Raw genomic sequence first — 21,216 nt, 5'->3', positions numbered from 1 at the left:
TGAGGACTAGAAGACACTGGGAGAAAACCAGCTGCCTAGTCCCTGTGCATTAGCATCACCCATGAGGCTGGATGGAGCATCATTTATGCACAGAGATCCATTATGCCCATGATCCACACCCTCCTTTCAACTGCTCCCATGGTTTGCCTCTCCTAGTTGTTGGTTTTGTTTTTTTTTTTTCCCCTCTCATCCACACTAGACAATCTATAAAGTCTTTTTTTGCTTCCTCCCCACCCGGACAGTTTCCAACAAGGCTCCCAAAACTATGAGTCTTCATGAGTGTTTCAACAACTTATTCTCAAGGCTTTCTGACAAATATTTCCTAACAGGGTATGCTCTTTGAGCCGAATGAACATGTGCTAGCCAGGCAATGTCTGGGAAAAGAATTGCAGGCCCATTTACCAGGTCCTTGTGATTCTCCTGTCTGGTATGGGTACAGTGTGGAAGTGAGTACTGGGGTCCCTCAAGAAATCCTGGGGTCTGAGTTTGACAGGCTCTCTTAAGAAGTACCTGGATCCTCCTTAAGGGCTGGAAAATTTTGACTCCCTAGAGGCAGAAGTGTATCAAGGAGGGGAAGATAGGGACCTAAAGCCCTTAGGCCTTACCCTGGGCAGTCTGTGAGCGAACAAAGGTTTTGATGAGCGTGTCTGTGGTCTGTGTGTACAGAGATAGGGCATAACGTAGGGACTGTAGATCTGGGCTCTTCTCCAGGAAAGTTTTCTTCAGCCCATTACCTCCTGCGTGAAAGTATTGCTGAAAGACAAAAGAATACCTGCTACAGCCCCATCCCCTTACACGGAGGGAGCTTTCCACACTGTCCTCAGAGAAATCACATCTGAGCAGAAGCTCAATGAAGATGCCAAAAAAGGATGATGAGGACGAGAAGCCATTAAATAAATAACAAGATGAGGAATACCATGTAGAGTCAGAATCTCTCAGGTGAAGTGTATTAGTTGGGTAGGAGCAGTAAGGGATGCCCACATTCCTGGATGTGAACTTTGAAGTATGGATCTATCTAGACAGGCAAAGATCTGGAATAGAGCATTTCAGGCAGAGAGAGTAGCAAAGTACTCTTTTATCCCTCCGAACCCTTAAAGAACGTTACACTTATGGCATACCTCTCCCAAATGCCCTGCATCACACTTCATATGTACCTGCCTTATTACAGCTTTACCAAATTATAAGCATCTTAAAGCTAGGAACTATATCTGATTCTCTCTGTATCCTTCATAGTGCATAGTACCATGTGCATAGGTTTCCCAGTTGAATGAATCAATGGGTACTAGGAAAAAAAAAATCCTTTGGAAACCCAAATGAATGTATACGTAAGTGGAAGTGGGAACTTTCAGCCAGATGTGGGGTATTAGGATCTGGAAGATTAATTCCCAGTGGAAAATACTTAGGAATGGCAATGAAGAACTAAGTGAACTGAACTGTACTCAAAACCCAGGAATAAGTGCTCTGGGTCCATGGTAAGTCATCTGAGACCATACAGAATGGTCTGCTCCCAAGACCATTTTGGTTGCTCCCAAGCAGGAATATCAACATAGCAAAGAAAGAAACAGACATAAAAATCACTCCCTTCTGGATGTGGGGTGGCAAGAGCCCAAAGAACATCTAGTCTGACAGAGTAGAATGCCAATGCCAAGAGGTAGTATGACTGAGGTGGGGTAGTATGACTGTCTGGAGAAGGGGAAGGCTCCACCTTGATGGTGTCCAGAGCGAGGTCAAGGATGGCACACTGCTTCGGAGTGAGACTCCGTGTTTCCTCTCGAACCATGTGGTCCTGAAACCCCAGAGAAAGCAACAGCATCAGGACAACTTGGGGCTGTCATGAAAGTCTTTCTCCCACCTGCCAGCCCACAGTACATGTTCCTCTCATTCCCTTCCTCTTTAGTCTCCAAAGCTCACATTTCCTTCTTCCTGGCTCCCACTCACCCCCCAGCCTCAGAAGACTCCATCCATCCACAGTACCTTGAGTTTGGAAAGATTGCTCAGCTCCTTGGCAGCAGTGAAGATCAGCTGGGTGCCCTGGGCAGAAAAGAGATCAGTCAAAAGCAGAGGACTTGAAACTCAATCAGGAAGTGTGGAGCAAGATAGGGGAGACAGCAGGAGGAAGTGGAAGGGGAGTGTCCTTACCGTCTGGTCAGTGAGTGGGGGCAGAACAATCATCCTTTCCATTGTGTTCATTACCACCCGCCAGAGCTCCTTCAGTACACGCTTCAGGACTGTCTTCTCACACACAGTGGCAAAGAGTGTGAGGCTGTAGACCCACGTAACAGGTAAGACTGAGAGTTTGAGAGACACCCCTCCCCAAGAGGCTTTTCGGATTGCCTCTGCCTTGCTTGTCCCAAAGGACAGTCCTAAGTGCTGTACTCACTTGCCATCCAGGAAGTCCATGAGAGGCCGGAGCACACTATCTGCATCCTGAGCCACTGAGGCCCTGGCGCTGGGGGATGCATTCCCTGGGCCCCGCACCTGGCCCAGGATGTCAGCCATTTGTCGAACACACTCATCAATCCGCACCTGAAAACTATACATGTGCCCACAGTGCAGCCCTCCCCTGCCCAAAGACACATTGACCTTGGAGCAACACCAGCTATTCCGTCCCACTCCAGCACACTCTGGTGCAGCTCCAGCAGGGACAGCCAACAGGAGAAGTGGGAAGATCCACACACCTACAGCTGGATGGATGGATGGGTGTGGGGCAGGAGTTCTGGGATTGGCCAGGGACCAGATCTCGCTCCGAGGGCTGTGTGTTTTGGGGCCACTTACCTGTTTCCAAATACCATGCTGAGCTCATCCAGAACCGTATTCAGTTTCACCTGAAGCTCCTTCAAACTGTCTGCAGCTTCAGGATCCAACTGTATCCACAGAAGGTGTGTTTGGCTAAGCTGATTTTCATACCCTTTTCCTCCCTCCTGTGCCCCTAACTCCTCCCTCATAGAGCCTTTATCCCAATTCCTACTCAAATCCCTCAGCTTAAAGCAGCCCAGATCCTAAGCTAAATTCCTGGCCTATACCTGGTGAGGAGAGGGTAGAGATCTATGGCCAGAACGCTCAGGAACAAAGGTAAAGTGCAGCAACCCCACACCCCGAGACCTACCTCCTTGCCTCCCATGGCCTCAAACATTTTCTCCAGCTGGACCCTCAGTTGCTGCATGTTGTTCATCAGGATGCAAGGCTTTGGGGACAGATGGAGGTGTTGAGTCTTGACTGCTTTCAGCACAGGACCTATCAGCCTAGGGTACCTCTCTCATACTACTCCAAAAGCCACAGGGAATTTACAACACATAACCAAATACCGCTCTTCCTTCCTAATCACTGAGATGTGGAACCAATTCAGATAATTCTCCTTGAATGAAGACCAGAAGCAAATGTTTCTGTTTTTAAACCAGGTGGTGGGCCTCAGGTATTCATGGCATCATCCTTTATTAACTTTCTGTCTTAAGAGATTTTTTGCTGCTGCTGTTGTTGTTGTTAAAAAAGAAAGACTAAGTAAAGATCTAGCTTAGTAGAAGATAAAGTACCAAATAGAGGCTCAGAGGAATTCCTAGTCAAGTTCTTCTTATGTGGCATAATCTCAAGCAAAGCCCTACTAGGAACCAAAAGTCAGGAGTATCATCCCCACCCTCAGCTCTGAGGATAGCCTTAAAAGCAAGGAGGATTCAAATGTCTTCCATTCTCTTCTCTAGGGTCCCAGGGCCTGACCCTCACCATTTTCTCCTTTTTGCAATAATCTGGGAAGCTCTTTGATAAGATGTCTGCATACTGCATCAGCACCTTCCCGATGGTCTGAAAGAAGAGGAGAAAAGGAAAGGAGTGGGAACCCTTAGCTCTCCCCACAGGGATCTTGCCTGAGGTCATATCCCTCATCCCAGAACAGTAACAAAAGGAAGGTAGAAGGGAATCTCACAATAAGGGGACAAAGCTTCCTCTCAACCCCAGAACAGCACCAAGACAAACTCCCAGTGTGCCCCAGACACAAGCAAATGAGAAGGGGGTAATGCCAGAGTTCCCCTGAAGGACATCACAGAGAGGAACTGTGCTTGGGCCTGTGACAAGGCCATGAGTCTGGTAGTGACAAATGGAAAGGAGAAGGGAGAGTCATGGTCACCTTAGCAAATCTCCTCATGTAGTGGGCTAGGATGTTGGGGTCTGGGCATTCCAGCTTCCGGATGATCTCAAAGCTCTGGTTGAGCTGTGTGAAGACGTCCACCACAGAGCAAGAAAAGAGCGCATGCTCTGATGTCTGCTGGAACTAAGGAAGGCCAACAACAGGATCATCATCTTCAGCCACTACCTTTTCCCAAGTGTGCAGGGCTCAAAAGGACTCTGCCCAGTAGGAGTGGCTCTTTGGCCCTCAAAAGCCCTCCCTATGAATTCCACAGGGCAAGGAACTAAAGCCCTGGAACTTTTGCTGATAGCTAATTGCTGGGAGACCTGGCCTGACCCATGGTGCAGTCCAAGCTTCCAACTTACCCCATCCTTCTTATCTCGTTCCAGGGCCCCACGTAGGAATTCCAGGGACACATCTTCATTCTCATCCAGCCACTGCAGGACAAACTGCTCAAACCACCTGCAGCCAGGCAGGAGAATTGGGGGTTGGAGCAAGTGGTTGGCCAATGCCATGTGCCTAACAGCTACCCCAGACTCGGGTCTTCTGGAAAGTAGGGCATGGTTTGATGCTTTTCTCTTTCTACAACAGAGCCCAGAACTGGCAGTCTCAAGACTGGCTTACTGAACTGAATTGAAGACAATAGTCCTGCCCACCCCTAAAATGGAGGGGCCCCCTTCCCTTCCCTCTGTAGTGCCCGCATGATGACTCACACTGGGTACTCAGGCACCTGCCCCTGGAGGGCAGGCAGATCTCGCACGTATTCATTGTGGAGCCACTTCACCTTGAAGTGTAGGTTCATGTAGTCAGCACTCTTACACAGCCGGTCTTTCTCATGCTCTAGTGGTGGGGAAGGAGGCTGGGGTCAGGTCCCAGCAGTAGGAGCCATGGTTCCTGAACTTTCCCAAAGAAGCAGATCCGGTTGGGCCGCTCTATCAGATGTCTTAGAACAAGGGTGACTCCCAATAACTTCCTTACAACCATTTCCCCCAACCAGTACTCTGCTCTCCAAGAGCCTGGCCTAAATCTTCCTTTAGAGACTAAGCCAGACTCCCAGATAAGGCCTACAGTCTTCTAGCTGCTTTAGCTTTTGGAAGTGTCAACTGAGTAAATGGCCCCTGGTAAAGAAGGCCAGAGGGTGCTAATGTTGATTAGTGAGGAGACTGCTCAGGACTAGAGCAGGATGGAAGTTCCCTAGGACTTCACTGATCCTAATAGCTGGGCCATTCCCTCAGATGGGCTTAGATGCAGAGATGAATAGCTATACATGGTATGAATGGGTCATTGACAACTACACAGAGACAGGGAAAACCAAATTGGGCCCACTTTGATAGAAAGAGCAGCTGAACAGCCAGAGTATAACAGCATCTTGAAGTAAACTGAAGGGCCCCGGAGCACAGCTGAGAGACTGAGAAAATGAACTCTCAAAGAAGTATGCAAATAAGAAGAGTCAGTTTGGAAACCGTGGAAACACAGCCAGATGAAAGGGCTATCATGATGCAGAAAATGGGATGCTTATTATGGACTTTTAAGGTCATCTAGCTGGATCTCCAGAGTCTTCTGGAAAATCCAGGACAAACATCTCCCATAGCTTGCCCAGAATGTCTGGAGCACTGGCAACAACCACAGGTTCTCTTCATCCACCCCCTTTATAGATAAAGCATTAATCTGAATAATAAAAGCCTTATATATAACATAATGGTAAAAACAGGCAACTGGGGAAGAGTACTGAGCAATAGAGAAAAAAAGGGCTCAGGGTCCTTGTGAACTCTACTGCTCAACTTTGAGTTGCTATGGGTGATGCTCTTCCATGTCAAGGCAGAAATCCAGTCTGGGGCAGTTGGCGCTTGTGAATTAGTACAACACACACTCAAGGAAGAAATGGGAAGCTGGGATTCAGTCTCAAAAGGCCCCCAGTCCCAGGAAATTTCATCTCCTGGTACAGCAGGTAGCACCACCTCCAGGACATCAGAGAGACTTCTCAGGGCTTGTCCCTTTGCTTTGCACCCACACTCTGCTGTCCTTAAACCAGTCCATGAACCTGGAAACATCAAAAGGCACCAGGAAGAGGGCTCTCCTTCCTTTATGTTCAGTAACCCACTAGAAGTGGAGGCAGAGCTGCTCCATCACTCCAAACCTCCCTAACTGCTTTCTTATAGAGACCAAGGTACTATATTTATTTAACTACCACTTTCTCTGTCAACCCATTATCTGTACTCTGGTCCCAAACCCCAATTTTTATATTAACTTCTGTGGTATGAAAACAGGATGACTGGTAAAATGCTGGTTACGCTTTATTCTAACAAGTCCCACGGAGTCCTGCTCCAATAAAGTTGCTCGAGGTTGTTGTTGGGAGGTAGAAGTATGGGGGTGGTTAATCTTTCAAAATGGACAATCAAGTCTCTAAACCTTCTCCTGCCCCTGATTTCCACATTCCTCTCTCCATTCATTCATCTTTCATCTTTGAAGAGTTCTTTCAACCTCATGATTTCACTTATCCAGCTTGCTGGTATCTCCCCCAAATCTCTCTTTGGTTCTGATAATGTCTGCATAAGGCTTTGATGGAGCATCTCACTTTGCCAGGATTTAACTCTAGCCCCCATCTTTCAGCATCTAAAATCTCTGCCTGAACTTTAACAGAGTATACATACTAATCATAGCCTCTTGTTCAATGCTGAGCTTCATCCTCAAGTCTTCCTTCCTCCTCTTGATTCACATCCAGTTAAATCACCAGTCCCTGCTGATTTTACCTCCAAAATTTCTCTGGAATCTAACCATTTCTTTTACACAGTCACTTGCCTAAGTCTTGTTACCACCATTTCTGACCTGGATTACTACAATAGCCTCCAACTTGGTCCTTCCTCCTCCAATACAATTTCTTTATTTTCTTTTTAAAAAATTTTTAATGTTTATTTAAATTTAACAAATTTTAAACTTTTTAGTTGTTTATTTATTTTTGAGAGAGAGAGGGAGTGTGAGCAGGAGAAGGAGACACAGAATACAAAACAGGCTCCAGGCTCTGAGCTGTCAGCACAGAGCCCCAAGCAGGGCTCAAACCCACAAAGGGCGAGATCATGACCTGAGCCCAAGTCAGAGACTCAACCTCAACCGACTAAGTCCCCCAGGCGCCCCTCCTCCAACCCACTTTCCATACAACAGCCAGCGTGAGTGGCCTTTCTACCTTATAAACCTGATCATGTGAACCCCTTAACAAAGGATTGCTATTCACTGGCTCCAAACTGCCTTAGGATAAGTCCAAAAGCTTAAACATGGCTTACCACCTCCTTTATGACCTGGCTCTGTCCTACTTTTCTATTTTGATGTCCTATTTATCTCTTCCCCTCACTCTAACGTGCTAGTCACACCGAACTACTCCTTTCAGTTTCCCAAACATTACAGCTTTCTAGACCACACATCTCTGAACGTACTGTATCCTCTTCCTAAAATGTTCTGTGTCTCCCTTTCCCATCACTACTACCTCCCCTCCCCACTGGCTAAGTCCTACCATCCTTCAGGTTTCAGTTTGTGTATCACCTCCTCCAGGAAGCCTTCCTAGATCCTTTTCTCAGGTTCTCCTAGAAGTCTTCCCGGGTGTGGATTACACTGCTCTCCTCTCAGCACCCTATGCTTATTCCCTTCGTGGCTCTTAGAACTTTAAACCATAACTGCCAATTTTTATGTCTGTTGTCTAGAATAGTATGTGAGCTTCTCAAAGGGCTGGGCTTATGCCTCATTCATCTCATTGGGGTTCCAACAATTAGCACAGTGCCTGGCACAAAGAAAATACTCAACAAGAATTTGGTTAACGGGCTGGGGATCTATTGCAAAGGGGCAAGAAGAAACTTTCTGTTCTATATTTTAATTGGAGTAGTGGTTATACAGGTGTGTTTATTTGTCAAAACTAATCAAATTATGCTCTTAAAGTGTTTTTTATTTTATGTATGTAAATTATACATTTGCATGTATAATGTAAATGTATAAGGGTGGAGGGGCGCCTGGGTGGCTCAGTTGGTTAAGTATCCGACTGTTAATTTCGGGTCAGGTCATGATCTCATGGTTTGTGGAATCAAGCCCTGAGTTGGGAATTCTCGCTCTTGAGATTCTCTCTCTCCCGCTCTTTCTGCACCTCCTCCACTCAGGTGCATGTGTGCACGCACCCTCTCTAATAAAATTTTTAAAAATGGGTGAATGGTAGCATTTTCACAGTCAGAGTTAACACTATCCTTTTATCATCCAGGTCTCCAAACTCCTACCCTTCTCTTGCCCTCCACATTCTGACAATTATGAATTCCTATTACAACCTCCTTCCAGGAGCTATCAAAACGCATTCTTCCCTCTTCAATTCTCTGCTCTAACCTCAGCCCCATCCCCTCAGCCCTAAATTATTACAATATTATCTGCAGTCCCTGTTTCTCGTCTCTCCTTGTTCCACCTGCCCCCATTTTCCACTAAGGTGAAATCTTATAAAAATACTACTTTGCTTACACCGCATCTCTGCTCATGAGCCTATAATGGTTTCTTACTGTCCTTAACAAGATTTATTCAGTGCTGAGTAAATGCCATGCAGTATGCTAAGTATATTAATATGTCTCAGTTTCTTTATCAGCTCAGTGAAATAGATGCTATTATCACTCCCATTTTATGGATGAGAAAATGTGAGCTCATAAAAACTGGTCTAAGAACACACTGCTGATTAGGTGGTGAAATTGAGATTTGAAACCAGGTCAACTTTCTTTCTTTTAGAGCAGTTTTCAATTCTTTTGTGTTTGTTGCAAACATTAGCAGAACTCCCCTTTAAAAAGAAGTCTTACCTAGAATCTCATATAAGATTGATAAAAAGCAGAATTGACTTAACTAGCACCGGGTAAAAAGCCTGGAGCCCAGCACCCTTCTCCCCCTGCCCCAGTTTTCCCTTTTCACTTAGCTCCTAAGATACCTTTGTTTGAAAACCTCTGTCCTACCTCATACTATCTTTGTGAACCTGACTCGCTTTTCACAGGTACTTCTTTTTTTCCCCTCAAAACCCACCAGAGCTGGATTCTTTAAGAACTGGGACTATACTCACCCCCATCAGGCTTGCTAAGTGCTGCCTGGAGAAGGACAAGTGACTTCCTCACTGACATGAAAGGCTAAGGCCTGGGCTACCACCCCAGACTTGACCCAATGTGGGCAAGAGGCAGCCATTGCTCTGGGGCAGAATTCCAGAATGTGCATGTACAGACTGTGGCTGTCTCAAACTTAAACACTGATCTTCAAGGTTTCTTTCAACCTCAAAACTTACTGCTTTTAAACCTCAAAAGTTTAAGTCTGAGGGTTACCCACAGTCTGGCCACGCCACCAGAATAACAGATCCAGACTCTGCTTTGTCCTTGCTGCCAGGCTGCTCCCCTTTTTTTCTAAGTCAATTCACACAGACTGAGGATACAGACTAACATATATAAACAGATGGGAAAGGCAGCTTAATAAGTGAACACCGAAGGGTACAAATGGGAAGGCTGGACACAAGCAGACAGTGATATCTTTGTGGACCAAAGTAAGAAATAAGCTGAATGAACAAGATCAATAATAATTTGTCCATCACACTACTTTATAGGAGAAGCGAGGGAAGTATCATCTTTTTGGCTCTGTCATGCCAATCCAAAATAGCTTTTAAGGAAAGCCAGGCTAGGTAGCCTCCGGTAAGACAAAATAATCCTATCTGTGTATTTAAGGTTCTGTGATTCTTTAAAACTGTAAAGATAAACTTCATACGACCATTCATACCCCAATGAGTGGGCCACTTGAGTATCCAGCATGGGAAGAGTTGCTCTCTGGGCTGGGGAACGTCTTAAACAGGCACGTGTTCTAAAGCTGGAAGGGGGAGTCCACATCCACACAGCCATTTCCATTATTACCTTGGCTGAACCTTTGCCTACCCAAGGACTCCTGAGGCCTATGCCTAGAATCCCTCTAATTTCTCTGTACCATTCACCCAGAACTTATAGTTGTCTGGGAGAAGAAAGGGACAGCAAACAAGGTGGTTGGGCAAGGAGCCTATAGACCACTGCTTTGGGCACACCCTTACCCTCCAGTGCATATTTCATGTCTTGGGCAAAGAGTTGCCACATCACTTCTGCGCTGACTTTTCCCACATTCAACTCCTGAGGAAACCTGGATGATGGAAGAAGACACAGTCAGAGAACAAAGCAAGAGCTATTTGATTTGACTGATTCCAAAGCTAACATGCCTAATTTCTTGGAGGTCAGATTGAAGAGAGGAGAAGCCTAGGAAACAGGGCTAGGTTCAATCTGGAGAAAAGGGACCCAGGAGCCAGTGGAAGGACAAGTGGGGGCAGAGAATTCCCTCAAGTAAGGTGGGCCCAGGGGAGAGGATGCCCAGAAGGCAGGGATTTGAGACCCAGAGAAGTATTGAGTCTAGAAGGCAGGCCCAGGCTAAAGAAGATGGAGGAGAAAGTGCGAGGGGGTGGACGTAGAAAGCCCACTTTATTCACAGTGGACAGACACATACACACATGGTCTCTGGATCCCTTAGGACTCCTATGGCAGCCATTCCCAGGGGCCTCTCACTCCAGGGAGGCTGGCTCAGTCTGGGCAGGGCCCCCCATTATGTTTCCACACCTGTCTCCAGAAACAGTTACTCAGACAGATACAAGGGACAGAGGGACAGACGGATGTACAGGAGGAAGAGGTGGCACTGCAAACACACAGAGATAGGAAAGAAAGAGGCTGTTAGACAGATGGACAAGCCAACCACCAACCACACAGGACCAAGTGGGTTGATACGCACTGGTTCAGAACGAGTGTGTAGGAATTCTTATCTTCCTCTATGATTGACACAATGAGTGTGATGAGTTTGGGCCAAAAATCCAGGTTCCGAATGCTGGGTCCTTGTTCCTCTGGAGGTAGCTCCTGTTTCTTGTTGCAGGGGAGACGGTGAGAATCAGAGTAGAATGTGCAGAATGTCTCCAGTCTTCCTCTTTCTCTTCCCTCCCCACACCCCTCTTCTAGAATCAGGTACCCTTCCTCTTCTAAGCCTGTCTTCCACAAGACTGCCCATGTTCTGTCAGAGGGGTGACTGTTGGGAGGTCCTTATACACAAAGAGTCCATCCCAGAGAACTTCTCCAGCTCCAGGGCACTGATGTGATAAGCTTGGTCAGTCTAAAGGACATAAGGATGCCTGTCCCCATTCTTCATTCTCTCAGTAGCTATGAGTATGGTGACTCTTTGGCCAAAGTAAGTTGCCCCTCCAGCCTTACTAAGTAGGTCTAGTTCAACGTGACCCCCTTTGGCAGTCTCCTCTGACACCTTCCCTACATCATCACACACACGTACACATTACAAGCTCTGAGAAGCTCCTTTAAGTTCTGCAGGAGCTACTGAACAGACCTAGTATGAAAGTGGGTCTAACCTTCAGGGGGTTAAGGACTTCCCTTAACCTCATGAATGCTATTAGGAGGAAGAACTGTATCTAGGAAGCTCTTCTCCTAGCAGTATAAGAAAAGGTCTTGGGGAACCAAGAATACTCAATGGGGATAAGACACTCTCTCCAATAAATGCTGTTAGGATAAATGGATATTCAGATGCAAAAGAATGAAACTGGACCCCTATCTTCTACCACTCAACAAGAGTTAACTCAAAATGGATTAAGGACTTAAATATAAGACTTGAAACCATAAAACTCCCAGAAGAAAACATAAGGAAAAAGTTCCTTGACAATGGTCTTGGCAATGAATTTTTGGGTATGACACCAAAAGTACAAACATCAAAAGCAAAAATCAACAACTGGAGGGGTGCCTAGGTGGCTCAGTCAGTTAAGCATCTGATCTTGATTTTGGCTTAGATCATGATCTCAAGATTCATGAGAAAAGGGACCCAGGAACCAGTGGAAGGACTGGCTGCCAGCACAGAGGCTGCTTGGGATTCTCTCTGCCCCTCTCTCTCTCTCTCTCTGCCCCTCCCCCCACTTGCTCTCTTTCTCAAAATAAACAAACTTTAAAAAATATAAATAAAATATATATTTTTTTAAAAAATCAACAAATGGGACTACATCAAACTGAAATGTTCTGTAGAGCAAAAGAAACAAAATGCAACGGCAACCTATAGAATGAGAGAAAATATTTGTAAACCATATATCTGATATAGAATTAATACCCAAAATATAAAGAATTCATATAATTCATCAATAGCAAAAAAGCAATCTGATTAAAAATAGGTAGAAGACTTGAATAGGCATTTCTCCAAAGAAGACATACAAATGCCCAGCAAGTAGAAGAAGAAGTATTCAATATCACTAAACATCTCGGAAATGCAAATAAAACTACAAAGAGATGTCACCTCATACCTGTTACAATGAATATCACCAAAAAGAGATAACAAATGCTGGCCAAGATATGGAGAAAAGGGAATCCTGGTGTACTGTTGGCAGGAATGTAAACTGGTATAGGCACTATGGAAAACCGTTTGGAGGTTCCTCAAAAAAGGAAAAAGAAAACTACTCTATGATCCAGCAATCCCACTTCTATGTATATATTCAAAGGAAATGAAATGACTATCTCAAAGAGATATCTGTACCTCCATGTTTATCGTAGCATCATTCACAATAGCCAAGACATGGAAACAAACTAAGTGTCCATCAGCGGATGAATAAAGAAAATGTGCGGGGTGCCTGGGTGGCTCAGTCAGTTAAGTGTCCAACTCTTGGTTTTGGCTGTCATTTTCCCACAGTTTTGTGAATTTGAGCCCCACATTGAGTCTCTGCTTGGGATTTCTGTCTCCGTCTCTCTCTGCCCTTTCCATCCTTGGGCTGTCTCTGTCTCTCTCAAAATAAACAAATTTTTTTAAAAGTTAAAAAAATGTGGTATGTAACTATAATGGATTATTACTCCGCCATAAAAAAGGAAATCCCAGGAGCACCTGGGTGGCTCAGTCAGTTGAGCATCTGACTTCAGCTCAGGTCATGATCTCACAGCTCATGAGTTCAAGCCCCACATTGCCCTTTCTGCTGTCAGCGCGGAGCCCACTTCGGATCCTCTGTCCCCTTCTTTCTCTACCCTTCCCCTGCTTGCATGATCTCTCTCAGAAATAAACATTTAAAAAATTTAGAAAAAAAGTAAATCCTGTCATGTGCAACAACATGATGGATCTTGAGGACATTATGCTAAATAAGTCAGACAGAGAAAGACAAATACTATATAACCTCACTTATATGTAAAATCTAAAAACATCCAACCCATAGAAACAGAGTTAGAATAGTGTTTGGCAGGAGATGAGGGGTAGGGGAAATGGGGAGATGGTGGTCAATGGACACAAACTTTTAGTTAAGATAAGTTCTGGCGATCTAAGGTACATACAGCACGGTTGACTACAGCTAACAATACTGTACTACATGGAAAGATGCTATGAAGAGTAGAGCTTTAATGTTCTTACCATAACCACAACAAAAAAATGATAATTATGTGAGGTGAAGGCCTGAGTTAAACATTTCATGATATACACTTGTATCAAATCATCACACTGCACATCTTAACCTACACAATGTTATACGTCAATTATATCCCAGTAAAGCTGGGGGACAAAAAAGGACTGGATTGGGAAGAAGTAAAGAAATACAATGGTGAATTTCAGCAAAGGAGAAGCAACTCTACATTCAGACCACAGACAGGACAAGTAGGGGTCACCACACAGAGGCTGGAATGGACATTTATCTTCCACTGGGACAAAAGCAAAGTTGAAACCACCCAAAAGAACAGGGATAGGACTTTTATGTGGAATGCCATATGTCATCACAGTCTCCACAATCCTTAATAAGGGTGCATTATCAGGAAGTTAATAGAAACCAGGACAGAACTCACAGAATATGTGGATTCTGCCTGCTTAATATCACTTAAATATATCTCTTCCTTGAACTCTTTCTGCCACTACCCTATCGGTATCATTCAAACATCTCCTAACTAGTCCTTCTTCCACGCAGCTGTTAGTGATCTTCCTGCAAGGAGAATCTCTTTGTGTGACTCCTCTGCCCTTCAATGACCTTCAGTCAAGGCCTTCAATAAATTTCAATTCCACAGTTTGACACAAAAGGCCTTCAGAATATGACCTCTCTCTCAACCCCACACCTCACCAATCCCTTGCAGCCATCACCACCCCCACTACCACCACTTATTTAGTGGTTATTAGGTGCAAGACACCCTGCTAAGGACTCTACACGCATTGTCTCATTTAATCCTCATAACAACTCCACTGGGTAGAAATTATCACCTTCATTTTACAGAAGAGGAGACTGAAAGCAGTGACGTTATATGACTTGCCCAAGGTCATGTGGCTATAAACAGTAGAACCAAGATCTGATCCCAGAGAGTTGAACTCCAAAGCCTGACACTGTAAGTACCCTAATTAAATTGCTTATATTTCTTCAAATTAACACACTCATTCACAATTCTGTGTCTCTAAACATTCTATTACCTCTATATGGTATCCTTCTCTTCCCCAACCCCTTTCATTAGCCAACTCCTACTCATCCCTCAAAATTCAGGTTGAGCTTTACCTTTTCTGAAAGGTTTTCCTTGATACCCCTGGTCTGATTAGATGCCTCTCTTTTGGATTCCCAGAACACCCTCTATGAACTTTGGTATAGATGTAATAGGCAACTACAACTACAATGAAATGCAGTAATAATAAATTTTAAAAACCCAATATATCCAGTAATTTGCACCCTCCCCCACCTTCACCAAACAATGAGCTTGCCAAAAACAGAGATGTGTCTTAATCAACTTTAAATCACTACATGTTCAGTTTGTTAAGGGAATAGATGGATGAATGAGCCAATGACTTAAGGTGAATAGAAGGAAATAAAAAAAGATACCAATGGTTTACTTCAGTGTAAATAATGAATAATGAGAAAATGATAATGAAAAAAAGTAAAAAAAAACAGCAAAATTCAAAGGCTAAATAAAGTGCCTGAATGGTTTATAAGCTCTCTTTCAAAAAAAAAAAAAAAAAAAAAAGTATTTATTTATTTATTTTAGTCTTTATTTTTGAGAGGGAGAGAGAGCATGAGCAGGGGAGGAGCAGAGAGAGAAGGAGACACAGAATTCGAAGCAGGCTCCAGGCTCTGAGCTGTCAGCACAGAGCCTGATATGGGGCTCGAACTCACAAACCATGAGATCATGACCTGAGCCGAAGTCTGATGCCCAATTGACTGAGCCACTCAGGCACCCCGCTCTCTTTCAAAGTCCAGGTACATCTCATGTTAGGGAATAGGGACTAAATATTCAGATAGACCCCTGCATAGTTGAAAAATCAAAGCTGAGAACAGTGTCTTCCCCAACCAAGGTGAACCCATAGATGGATGACAGAGTGTGGCAAGTTGAACAACGGCCCCAGGAAAACCTCCCATGAACTTCAGAACCAATGGGAAGTTTTACAAACCTTAAAAGAAGGAAGCCTTAAAGATAGAGTTGGCACAAAAAGTACCCTTAGGAATGGGAGGAGGCAGTGTGAACAAGATTTTAGTCTTGACTGAGGTGCTCCTAGGAAAATTACAAATTGGATGTATTCACCAATGGGTAAACGTCCAAGAGATTTAGGCTGTCCTCCCATCATTTGTTGTCCAAATCCTACTGCCTCTTAAGGTCGATGTCAAATGCCCTTATTCTATGTAGTACCCAGTACCTGATCAAGAGTGACTTCTTCCTTCTTCGAATCCTGCAATTTCATTCCTTTTTCAAGGCATTTCTAACAGACTTCTTTGATTAGAATTATATATATGCTTATGAACTGAGAACTAATTGAAGCAGCACTATGCTTTCCTCAGACCTGGCTTATTCAATACATACTTGTTGGACTAAAGGGAATCTGTTTTGCAAATGTGTGGTCTGCAGAGTTATTAAGACAGAAGCTGTAATTGAGTAACTAGACCCAAAAAGAAGCCCTGGCTGTGAAATGAGGAAAAAAAGATACTATTGAAAGGATCTAGAAAAATGTACGCAGTCACCAGGTACTAGGTTAGGATGTCAGTATAAAACAGGTGAAACAGCTCAGCCTCACAGAAGGATAGAGTTGGCATTTGACAGTCAGCTGATGAATATATCTCAGAAGACCATGCAGGGCAGGGAGAAGTGGTCAGAGGTAAAAAACTTCCATCAGCCTGTAGTTCAGAGAGACAGTTATGGATCTCAGAAGAAGGCAGTCTCGAACAAATTAAGCTTGGAGGAGCAAAAAAGATTCTGAGATGGACTGAGAATTCACTAACTCACCCCCTAAAATTGCTCAAATTTTGGTCACTTACTTTAGTACCAAACTAAAACTTAACCGTTGCCACTTCTGTTCAACTCAGTTATGTCACATCTTGTCCAATGGTCCCTATCAATCCACAAATGTCTCATATGGTCTAGAAGGCCCTTACTCTACACTTTATTCAACCTCAAGAACATCAAGGACTTTGTCCTGACCAACTTTCCATCATAACCATGGTATAGGAAAAGCAAGGATCTAAGAGCCACTGCCAACTGGTCCCACCTGATCCTGAACCTCTTACCAGCTGGTACTGGTGACTGTACAAGTCATGGCAGTTGTTGAAGATATACTCATATGTGGAGTTCAAACAGGCCTTCACACAATCTTTTACCACCTGGCTGGCTCTTGGAGGACTCTGCAGTTCTTGCACCTGCCAATTAATAAAAGAAATATGGGTCCATGGTCCTGCTCACCTGTGCAGGATCTCCTCCTAGAACTCCCCTCAAACTATTCCAGATCCCATCATCCCTCAAAGAGTCCCTGGACCTTGCCCAAGGATGAAATTGCTAGGATAGCTGATTGGGAGAACTGCCCATCCCATCTCTGTTGATCCATGGTCTTCTCAGATGTAACTCAGGGAAAGGTGTATGGAAATGTGGGCTTAGAGGTGACGAATACTATAGCTTCAGATTATACCCAGTGATTCTTATTCTCCATGTTCCTGTGGCCAGGTCCCCAGCCCATCACCATCCCACGCAGTTCATCTTTTACCTTCATTCTGAAGAAAGTAATGCTGGTCAGCAAATCCACTGTTGACTTCAAGTCCTGAAGCCGCTCAGGGCTTCCAGCAGGGAAATTATTCTGTTGCAAATCAAGCAAATTTAAGAAAGGAACAGAGAAATATGAAAGCCTTCCCTGCCAAAAGCAATGAAATCAAAAGCTTCCTTATCTGCTACCCACTGGGATTTTCCCCAGCTGAGCTGAACAAAAATCTATAAAACTACAGGTTTCCCTCTCTTTTCTACTGACAGACAGGCCCTTGCCAAAAGCAGGGGTTAATAATCCCCACCCCAGAAAGCAGCACTTCCTACACCAACCCTACTTCCCATGCAATGTGTGAGCATTTGCACAAGTGAACACACAGACACACAGACACACACACACAACTTATATACACGCATTTTTCTTGGGTGAAGATTCTTACACCCAAACAGTGAGTTCTTCAAAAGTTATAATCTAACTGTATATTCTGCAATATAAGTGGAGCCACACTACAGACCAGACTGAGATCGAGGATGTGTATGTTCTGTGCAAGGGACCCCAGCTAGTCCACATTCCAGAGCCAGAAGATGGCAGAGTTCTGAGCAGAACTGCTTTTGGAGTGAGTTCCTTAGGACCTTCCCACCATGCCTCACTTCATTCCCCTTGGCATGAGTTTTAGGAGGAAGCTGCCAAGAAGAGCTGAAGGGAGATGTTGAGCCACTCTCCATTTTAAGGATTGCTTTTTTAAACTCCAAATGGCTACTTATATGCCAAATATAAGATATACAGTCAACTTTCCATTATTCATGCAAATGGAGGACACTGAAATTGCAAGATAATTAAAACTCCACTTCTTTTTGACTTTGAGGTTATTTTTATACTTACTTTTTAACGTGGGTATATTGCCTGTTCTGGAAATTTACGACACTTTAAAGCAAGTAATGAAGCCATTCTAAGAAGATCTAACTTAGGAAGAATTGGGAAACTGCCCATTTTCCTGTCCTGCCCTGTCCCAGGTACTCACCCTCCTAGTACATCTATTTCCTCCCTCCATCCTAGGAATGGATATGACCCCTGCTACAAATTACTTGCCCAAGCCAAGCTACTCATACCTCCCTTGAAAAAGAAGGGGAGTATGGAAAAATACAAAAAAGAAACGTTAAGTATCTAATTCTTAAAGGGGCATTTCTGGAAGAGATTATCCTCAGGAGACTCCCTAATGAGAATGTCATCAGTAGTTGGATGGAGTGACATCAGTGGGGTTGGAAAGCCAACTATCTGTACAAAATTAGCCACACCTGCTGCTATTTACACACTGCATGCTCCTTGGAGTTTGAAGAACCACAGATGTCAGTGGCATTGGCCATGTACGTACATGTGATGACATGGACCAATTTCCTTGCCTTCAATATTTATAGCCAAGATTGGACTATAGTCTCTCTAGAAAGAGCTTAGTATTATCTGTTATCCCACCTCACAGTCATGTCTTCACTCACCCTGTAGGTAGAGAGGTCAATTCTCAGTGAGTTGTGCAGCTGGTCCAGTAGTTTTACAAATCTCTCTTTCTAAGGGTAGGATACAAATAACAGGGAAGAGAGAAATAATCTGAGTTCCTTAGACTGTAGCAGAAACAGAACCATCTCTGGCTGAGGAGGAGACGTTGGTTTGGGGACACATCCTATCTCATCCCTGCCCAGCAGAAGAACAACCAATATAAGGGAAAAGTGGGATGGGTGGCTTGTGTTCCATCTCTTAGCAGCTGTGTCTCAAATGAGATCTTCTCACACTGGCAAGGGGACAGGAAGCCCCTGGGAGAGGAAACAGCTCTTTCTATGTAAGAGTCAAAAGGAGATGATCCATGCCACTCCGTTCCTTTGGGACTCTAACTCTTCTTATTCAAATAAAAGGAAACTTGAAACAATTCTCTTATTTGTTCCTGAGTCTATGGTCTCCTAACTTACCTTGGGGCAGCTCAAAAACAGTTAAGTAGCCAGAGTCTAGCAGTAATGATAAGAGGGAGGAATACTCATTCATTTGGAAGGTGATCAAGCAGACCTGAGAGGGCTTCTCTTTACACCACATTCCATATTGTTTTTCTTAGTTTATACTTTTTAAAATGTTAAAATAAATAACATACACCATTTTAATAGTTGATTTTTATAGAAAAGATATAATTAAATGTGGAATCACATGCCTATAGACTTGGTATAGCACTCCTAGAATTCATATATTGGTTATATTATACATCGCTAGGTCTTAAGTCAATATATAATGGGATGAGATAATGGAACACATATTTGAGTGGCTTAATCAATGCTGTTAATTCATCTATAGAAAGACTCTATTAAAATAAAAAAAGGTAGTTACTATCAAAAAACAGGGCTCAGAGAACCAGTAGATTTGGGAGTATCAGTAATGTTATTCCTAAAGAGGCAATCTTTGTGGTGGGTCAAAGAGACTTCAGTTTATATTGAACTTATGTCAGGTGATATTCTGAATAAAGATTCAACTTCTCAAGTAACTTAAAACCAGGAAAGGGCACATCCTGGATAGGGTAAACAGTCCAACACTAGAAAAGGGATAGGCTCAAGGAATATACTGGTATCATCGCTTAGAGATCAGTCTCATATGAACTTGAGTGGGAGGAGTCAGAAAGAAACTGAATAATGTTAAGAAAGGTCCACTTGTGGTCTTGCAGGACTAAGGAACACAGTGACTCAACCAAGTTCTTGGCCTAGAGAGATTCTGCGTGGCAGCCACCCGCCCGCCCCCCATAGTGGTAATATTCCACGTTCTCTCATTTATCCATGTCTGAGGAGAGTTCATTAGTAAGTGTGCCTATCCATAATGAAATAAGGACAGTCCATTAGCATAGTCTACATACCCATAAGGAAATAAATTCATCTATCTAAGTGGCAGCTCTGGTACCTACTGTGAAAAATCAAACTTTATTAATAACAAATGAGTAGGTATGTTTTTATATCACACTCACCCCAAAGTTGGAAGCTGCAAAGCGATCAGATGCAGAGACATTGGTGGAGGCGGTTGTGTGGGCATAGTAGGCATTGATGTTGGCCAGTAAGGTGCTCATCACTGCTGGCACACCAGGACACATGTACTTGGATGACAAACATGCAAAGTGCCTGAAAAACAGTATTCTTGGCCTCAAAGACCCTTCAAGGATTGCAGCAAAAAACAAATAATCAGAAGAGCTTACTGGTGTGTATGAAGCTTCCAATCATTTTGGCATGCAAGAATCTTTGTAATTTATTCATTCAAATATACATTCAGTGAATGCCTACCATGTGCCAGGCCCTGTGCTAGGTGCTAGAATCCAAAGATGTGATAGCCTGGCAGAGAAAGCAAGAGTAAGAAAGTCAATAAGCCAAGGCATGCTCTGCAAAACTACTGTAGAAACATACAAGATCACTTAAATCAGAATGGTTGAGGGCTGGAAGGGATTAGAATAAGGCTTCTCAAAGAAGAGATGGTTGAACCAAATCTTAAAGGATTAGTAGGAAGTAATCAAATGGAGAAGTGTTCAGGCAAAGGGAAATTCCATTGCAAAGACAAATATATTCATGGCAGATTGATTCATTTGGGAAAACCTCAGTTATGGCTACTGTTCAGGTATATGATATAGGAATACCAAGAAATAAAAGAAGCATAAAATAGTTAACAGAACAGTTTACCCTCAATACTATAGTATATTTTAAAATGAAGGCACAGTATGATCAGATTAGTCTTTCAGAAAGGCCCCTTTGATGATAAATTGGAGGGCGACTCAGATAAGACTAGGATGGAAAGAGCAGTTGAAGAGTTACTATAATCATTCAGAAAAGAAGCAATGAAAGCACTAAATGGAACAGAGAAATGGTTAAGAGTACAGACTCTAGATCAAGAGTGGGTTTGAATCTCAGCTCCACTATTTACTCAGTGACTTTGGATAAATTACTTAAACTTCTCTATGCCTCAGTTTTCTTACCTGTAAAATGGGAAAAATAATGGTACCCCCTCATAAATGAGTTAAAATTCATAAAATGCTTAGAACAATGCCTGGAACATAAAGAAATGTATGAGGGAGTTGTTATTATCATTATTGT

General features: G+C 43.6%; 1 protein-coding gene across 9 annotated transcripts in view; it reads right to left on the bottom strand.

Moving 5' to 3' along the window:
- Window positions 1-21,216, bottom strand: part of UNC13B (unc-13 homolog B) — a 252,575-nt gene that overhangs the window by 3,908 nt on the left and 227,451 nt on the right. For 8 of the 9 annotated variants that reach the window (XM_053908071.1, XM_053908072.1, XM_053908079.1 and 5 more), the window contains 17 exons: window positions 20,106-20,256; window positions 18,610-18,678; window positions 17,123-17,212; window positions 16,653-16,781; window positions 10,904-11,031; window positions 10,182-10,267; window positions 4,831-4,957; window positions 4,483-4,579; window positions 4,118-4,261; window positions 3,718-3,795; window positions 3,107-3,184; window positions 2,776-2,864; window positions 2,381-2,533; window positions 2,140-2,263; window positions 1,975-2,031; window positions 1,706-1,786; window positions 606-753 (listed from right to left, as the gene is read on the bottom strand). In XM_053908071.1, coding sequence (XP_053764046.1) covers window positions 606-753; window positions 1,706-1,786; window positions 1,975-2,031; window positions 2,140-2,263; window positions 2,381-2,533; window positions 2,776-2,864; window positions 3,107-3,184; window positions 3,718-3,795; window positions 4,118-4,261; window positions 4,483-4,579; window positions 4,831-4,957; window positions 10,182-10,267; window positions 10,904-11,031; window positions 16,653-16,781; window positions 17,123-17,212; window positions 18,610-18,678; window positions 20,106-20,256 — 1,829 coding nt within the window. Of the gene's footprint in view, window positions 1-605; window positions 754-1,705; window positions 1,787-1,974; window positions 2,032-2,139; window positions 2,264-2,380; window positions 2,534-2,775; window positions 2,865-3,106; window positions 3,185-3,712; window positions 3,796-4,117; window positions 4,262-4,482; window positions 4,580-4,830; window positions 4,958-10,181; window positions 10,268-10,903; window positions 11,032-16,652; window positions 16,782-17,122; window positions 17,213-18,609; window positions 18,679-20,105; window positions 20,257-21,216 lie in introns of those variants that run through there. The other variant, XM_053908073.1, reaches the window with a different exon arrangement.

Source organism: Panthera pardus, unplaced genomic scaffold, assembly GCF_024362965.1.
Source record: "Panthera pardus isolate Hobbes unplaced genomic scaffold, ASM2436296v1 HiC_scaffold_20, whole genome shotgun sequence".
NCBI lineage: Eukaryota > Metazoa > Chordata > Mammalia > Carnivora > Felidae > Panthera > Panthera pardus.
This window is presented reverse-complemented; position numbering and strand designations above follow the sequence as displayed.